The sequence below is a fragment of the Rhagoletis zephyria genome, unplaced genomic scaffold, assembly GCF_001687245.7.
Source record: "Rhagoletis zephyria isolate East Lansing unplaced genomic scaffold, Rhagoletis_zephyria_1.1 Rzeph_scaffold_03626, whole genome shotgun sequence".
Lineage (NCBI taxonomy): Eukaryota > Metazoa > Arthropoda > Insecta > Diptera > Tephritidae > Rhagoletis > Rhagoletis zephyria.
In genome coordinates this window covers 1-7,012 of record NW_016160709.1, presented here as the reverse complement: position 1 = coordinate 7,012, position 7,012 = coordinate 1, and the positions used below count along the sequence as shown (strand labels likewise).

The following is a 7,012-nucleotide window of genomic DNA, read 5'->3' as shown; positions in this document are numbered from 1 at the left end:
AAAATAATAATAAGTGCATACATATCGTTTCCTTCCTAATCCACAAAGGTCCTAACAATTTTTTTTTTTTTATTTTACTGAAGAAGCAAAACACTTAAATAATTGTTTATAAAATTTGAAACCACAACGAACTAGTTTTTAACACTGCGAAAATTTCTAATATGACTTTGATGGTACTTTGCGAACCCCCTTAATATATTTTTAGGCGTTTAAAATTTACGACATACAACAATACGACACTTACGACACCGTTGTGAATATTCGAATTATAAAAAGGGAATCAAAAACGGGTAGGGTTTTTAAAAAGTGGCATGTAATTGAAGGTGTATTTTAATACATTCTACCAAAATCTGTGAAAAGCACAGTTTTGAAAAAAGTGTAGGTGGGGCCTTTGTGAATTAAGAAGGTAACGATATGCAAATAGATTTCAATGCATGTGCTTTGGTCACAAAATTTTAATAAAAAGGCATTTCTTGTGATTTTTAATTGTTTACAGCATTAGGGAAACAATAATTGGATAGCACTTTACCCATGATGTTTAACTGAGATTTATTTGAAATACATACATACAGTCAGTCAATCAATACAGTTTAGGTACAGCGAGTTTTTTGTAATACTGGCTACTGTGTTTTTTAATATTTTATTTTTCGCTATTTTTTTTATAAAAAGTATGATGTAATCTACAACAAATACCCCTAAAAATCAGACTTATCAAATCTTGTGCAAAATTGAAAAAAATTCTGCAAATTTTCATTAAAATATTGCACTTTTTAATTACACTCTTTAGATACAAATTGAGTAGGCAGTTCTTTGGCCCTTCGATTTTAGTACAAGCAAGTGCAAGTTGAGGTAGCTTACCCATTGATTTTTGGCAAATTTTTCCACATAAAAAAATTATCGAACATTATTTTATATGGAGAAAATTTTTCAAAAATCATTTTGGGGTTTTTGTTGTAGACTGAACCATAGTTTTATAAAAAATTAGCGAAAGATAAAATATTAAAAAAAAAAAAAACAGTTGCCCATATTGCAAAAAACTCTCTGTACCTAAACTTTAATGATTGGCTGTATATCAGGCGGTCATACTATACACTTAATGTGTGTCACTATGTTTTTATTTTTTGAATTAATAAATACAGTTCTCAGCAACCATATAACCAAGTAATTTAGAACAAAATGGCAGCTTTCCATTTCAATTTTGTCAGAATTTGAGTACCAGAAGTTGCAAGGTGTTGGGTCCATAACAATATGGTTTAATTATTAGCTGCACAATTCTAAATAGGTCTCTACACTTTAAATGCATTATCATAAATTGGGCTAACTTGCAAAAAAATTCTAACACTTCCGAGAAAAAAGTTTGAAATTTATGTGTAAATTTGTTGCACTTTTTTGTAGCTTTCTACAAACTATTAGGCTTGGGTTTATATCGGGTTTGTCTGAGAATGAACTATATTTTAATTGAAAATTCTTAAAAATCAATAAATAAACATAAGTGGTACACAATATCACTTTGAAATGGCGTGCTATAGATATGACCGATACTGTACATACATGTACAGCCATGTAGTGCAGTTCAATTTTGCCAATAGAACTGTTATATGAAGCCAACTTTCAAGAAAAATGGACAATAGTGTATGGAATGGACTTAGAAATTTATGTATCGCAAGGATTGAACCGCCAGGAGTTCGTCTTTGTAAAATGATTCTCAAATTTAATACCATCCCTTGTGTCTTGTGCTTATATACATACATATGTACATCAGGGTGGCCTTTAATTATATGGAGAAAAATAAAAGTGTTTGGATTCTCGTTCTCCTGTAAACGTGAGAATAGCCTGAATACTAAACTGCACAAAGGCCAATAAAAGATTTAAAGCTAGCTCACAGCGCTCAAAGTTTTCATGTATTTTATATGGGAAAAAAAAACATTTTTTTCGTAGAAATAGTATAGAATTCTTGAAAATTAATATTTCTCGATGGGTAAACTCTGTTTAACCATTTTAGTTATGCCTCTTTTGCATTTCAGCGGCGTTACGCCCTTTCCATACTATACTAACGATATGTTCAAGTAAAAAAAAAAAAATCCTGCAATGCAACCTAAACCCGACTAAAAATTTAGTATTTGGTATAGAAATGATCATTCATGAATCTTCTCTGTCTTCGACAATTTTATGAGGTTCCACATCGAGCGTTTATTTTTCCCAAAAGAATAACACGTAAGAAAATTATTTATTCTCGTTTGAGGTCAATATAATTTTCTAGGATCAATCAAAACTTCCGAAACTATAAGATTATTTTGATAACATCCCATTTAAGTATTTTGCAGGTTCAGATTCTTTAAATTCCTAAACTATCCTTTTCTAATCGGTTTTATTTAGCTTTCCCTGTCTGGTTCAAATCTGCATAGTATGTACTGCAAAATTTAGGGTAGAAACAACTGTCGTATTCGCTACTTTCTCGATAATCGAACAGATCGAAAACATTGCCCTTTTCATTAAATTGTCGATAGCGAAACGAATCGAAATATCTTCCGTCTGAGAAACGATTTCACCGTCGAAAACACTACACAAAACCTTTTGAAAATGTATGATGAAAAAGAGAGTTCCGCTGCCACAAACTGAGCGACAGGTAATACTTTTACGATAATTTTTCGGAACCCGTTCTCAATAGTTTTGTGCGCAAAAGTGTCACAAAAATTTCCTAAACGGATGCGTTCTCGTACACGTTGATCGGTATGCTTGCTCTATCGACCCCGTGATCACGAGGAAAATCCTGTTTGTAATATTCGGTAGGCAACTACAGCTAAACTCCTTTAACGTGCACATCGATATTTTTTTCCATGTGTTTCAAGTACTATCGCACTGTATTATTCTTGATGCTAGTGACACTGATGCTGATAGAAGCATAAATGTTTACAACCAAGGCTGAGCCAGAATAAAAGCAATAAATAGAAATTTACCCTTGGCACGATTCAACCTAATGTCATCAACAATTTAAAAAAAGGCGGTTATTTATTTTTTAGAATCGAGTGACTTTCTAATTTAATATGTATTTAATACATCGAACAACGTAATACTGTTAATAAACAATAAATATGCTGTTTTTCTTGAAGTGGCACAAGGCATTAGTTATCACTTGCGAAATATGTATGTATGTGCATGCCAAAATGAAAACGTGTCAAGGATTTACGACATTAGAAAATAAAGCGCCAATTAATTTAAATTGATTCAAGCAAGTGATAAGGCGGCGGTTAAATCAACATTTGCGTGACATTTAATGTGGATTCATCATTATAGTACAGAGCTTAAAATAAAATTTGCAAATGCAATTCCAAAGGAAAATCCAAGTCCATTTCCACAATGTCCTGAACAGCCCACATGTATAATACTCATAGCCAAAAAAAAAATTATTTCCAAGTTTATTTTTATTCACGGGTAACACAAGCGTTAAGGCGGATTCATCGTTATAGTTTTGAACTTTTTCTCCCAGAGAGAGAAACATAACAACAACCAGATGGAAGAAAAGTTCTGAACTAAAACGATGAATCCGCCTTTATGATGTAATCAGAAAAATCACGATTTACAGACAGGATCAACAGCACATGTGCACTTTCCGTGGACTTTCAATACGCAAGATTAACTATACTAATTGGAACGAAGAGATGGCATAGCAACAATGTAAAAACATTTCTAACCAATAAACATAATTTTTTTTTTGTTAATGCATTCATAAAACCCCGCTACTAAAAGTGCCGCTAAGTAATCTTCATCAGCGCCTAAGCCTTTAAATACACTGTATCACGAATTTTAGTTTTTTTTCGTTCTGCAGACGCCACTATCCAATTTTTATGTAGAATTGCTCGGTGATTCCGAAAATCGAGTTAATTTTTTTTCTATGGATACGTTTTCGAGATATTTTCAATTTACCGTTATTCAGCTTAAAGCAAAAAATTTGTTCCTTTTAATCACATATATCTTACGAACCAATTTCACAATCTTAATATAAAATACGGCAATACGGCATAAACCGTATATACATCACTTTCCGATAGGACTTAAACTTTCTGACAAATTAATTAATCATTCCGGTGGTTTTTATTTTCTAATGAAAAAAAATCAAACTTTAACAGAACAAAAAATAAAACAATAACAGGTTCTGTGCCAAAATGTTGCAGCCTGTTCTGTTACAACAAAAAAAAAAACGAGTTACTGATGAAGAAAATCGATGGAAAAATAAGAAATAATGAGTGGTCAAATAAAAATGCGCAAAGGTTTTTTGTATGAAAAATGAGCAGGGAAGAAAGTTACTCATATGCCACGTACCTGTGTATTTTATATTAAGATTGTTAAATTGGTTCGTAAGATATACGTGATTAAAAGGAACCAACTTTTGCTTTAAGCTGCATAACGGTAAATTGAAAATATCTCAAAAACGTATCCATCGAAAAAAAATTACCTCGATTTTCGGAATCACCGAACAAATCTACATAGGAATTGGACAGTGGCATCCATAGAACATTTTTGCTGTAAACCAGTGATATTTATTCGTCAATAAACACAAAACGAAAATAATATGCTTGCGAGATTATTGAATGTCTGGTAAAAATGGTACAGTACGCTTCGTCTGATAAAAGCTATTTTTTACATAATTATTTAGGCTTATCACATTAGAACGATTTCTGTGTATACTATACATACATACACATGTACATATAGTTAGTACATACATGTATCTATTGTGTCTTCAATAGACACGAGATCTGAGCAGGTTCTATGCAATCAAAGAACCTTTTAAAAATGTTTGTCCAACTGACCTGGAGGAATTTCGAGGCACTCAGAACTCTAGAACGCAACAATACTGTGGACTGCAGAGACGGAGTTGCACTGAAGTGTAAACATTCATACTAGAATCTACTAGTTAGCCTTAGGCTTAACCAGACCAGTTTGGCCCAGGCTATTCCGATTTATGCTATCGCATGCAGGTAGAACTAGTTTAGCCTATACAATCGGATATGTCCGGTAACATATACACTGCAAAGTGCGGTAAAAAATTGTTTTATAAACTGGAAGCTTAAACATTTTCCGTTCTCCATGTAGATTTCTCTGCGGGTAATCATGGCCGCTCACATATCGATGGCTGAGTGGAAGATCGACCTATCTCGGCAGCCAGTTCGAAAACATTCTATCTCAAAAAACTTTTCAAGAACGCTCTATTTCAGAATTCGTTTGAAAAACGCCCTATCTCAGCTGCCGATTCAAAAACGCCCTACAACAGCATATTTTCAATACATTTTGAAGTGAGATAGGGCATTTTTGAACCGAATTTTGAGATAGGGTGTTTTTCAATAAAATTCTGAAATAGAGCGTTCTTGAAAAGTTTTTTGAGATAGAGCGTTTTCGAACTGGCAGCCGAGATAGGTCGATCTTCCACTCAGCCATCGATATGTACATAGATAACCTCACAATTTGTAAGTGCGGACAAATGTATTCAAATGTTTGCAAAATGCTTTCTAAATAAGCATCAAAAAAAAAAAAAAAAATACGCTTATCAGCAGCACGCTGCTTATCGCTGCCCTAACAAGTATTTGCTCAGTAACACAATCCCAATGTCCATTGCTGATTCGCCTACGACGACAGTCGCCTTCACTATCTACTTTAAAAAGCTTGAACCGAGCATCGCTCAATCTCAGTTCAGCTGTGCAGTCTAGAGTGGTCGAACAGCCTAGCTTTTTGACTTAAAAAACGTTTATTTTTGACAACAGAAATTTAAAAAAAAAAACTTCCTTTAAAAAGGACTCATTAAATAACGTGAAAATAAAAACCAAAAAACAAAAAAAAAAAAACCAACAGTGGCAAAAAAAACGCCCCAAACATGTGCTCAAAAAGTCAGGATCTAAGCAAGCGCACATTCTTCATACTTAGTGGAGTATCCAATGCCTTGGGCAGGTCATTGGCCATCGAAATGTGCCGCCACTACAGCGCCGATTCCCTTGCCATACTCATCGACCCCTCCGAGGAAAATTTGCAGGAAGTAAAGAAAGAAATTGAATACCTAGAACGTGGTATTAATGTCGTTTGCTGGCCGATCAAAGTGTGGCAAGAGGCCAACGGCACTTACTTCCGTCAGCTACTCGCCGCAATTTTTGAGAAATACACCGCTACCAAATGCGAATTCGAACTCGCCTTCATACTTCACAACGAGGGCAAGATGGCAACTAATAATTTGATGGAACCACAGTTGACTGAGGATTGGTTGTCCTTTGTGCAGGAGAACCTCTACGCGCCCATTGCACTCAATAGAGCCTTCCTAAGCGCACCGCAACTAACCAAAATCACAAAACTTGTCGCCAACATCACATCCAGCTTGATGATCCGTCCATTCGTTTATAATTCATTGTTGTGCTCTTGCATGAAAGCACGCGATATGTACTTCCGTTCGATGGCCAATGAGGAAATACGCAATGACGTTAATGTAATCAGCTACTCGCCGGGCATTTTGGAAACACACAAGCCACAATTGGACGCGAACAACAATGAGGTCGATTTGTCGGATTTGGGTGTGAACGAAAAATGGCTGCAGTTGCCACGTGTCAATGCTAGGGAATCTTCGCTTAAATTGATTAACATTCTGCAAGAAATGTCCTTTATTTCGGGACATGACGTCGACTACTATGACACCTTCAATTTATGAGGAGCACTAATGAAATATTATCACACATGCGCTAATCATGCTATAATACTGCCGTGTGGTAATATTTCATTGGAAATTTTTGCTTATTTGGTGTTGCTGCTGATTAATGGTGATATTTTGAGAGAGAATTATGAAAAAATTAAAAATAAAATATTACAAGAAATTCTTTCGGCGAACATCGAAGATGGCGAGAACGAAGAAGAAAAAGAAATTTGTGTTGTTTTATTAAGAGTTTATTGTGGAGGAAAATAAAATGGATAGTTTTTAGGGAAAAGACAGAAAAATGACTATGCATTTATAAGTACATAGGTTTGATAAGATTTG

The 7,012-nt window shown here is 34.4% G+C and overlaps 2 protein-coding genes across 2 annotated transcripts in view; both read left to right on the top strand.

Annotated features, from left to right (window-relative positions):
* LOC108369357 (sepiapterin reductase-like) overlaps window positions 1-6,899 on the top strand; it is an 11,177-nt gene extending 4,278 nt beyond the window's left edge. The window contains exon 2 of the mRNA XM_017624450.1: window positions 6,747-6,899. The gene's annotated coding sequence lies outside the window, so the exon portion shown is untranslated. The remainder of the gene's footprint in view (window positions 1-6,746) is intronic.
* Window positions 5,673-6,899, top strand: LOC108369356 (sepiapterin reductase). Its single transcript, XM_017624449.1, has one exon. The coding sequence runs from the start codon at window positions 5,870-5,872 to the stop codon at window positions 6,686-6,688; it is 819 nt and encodes a 272-aa protein (XP_017479938.1). The 5' UTR covers window positions 5,673-5,869; the 3' UTR covers window positions 6,689-6,899.
* Window positions 6,900-7,012: the final 113 nt, after the last annotated feature.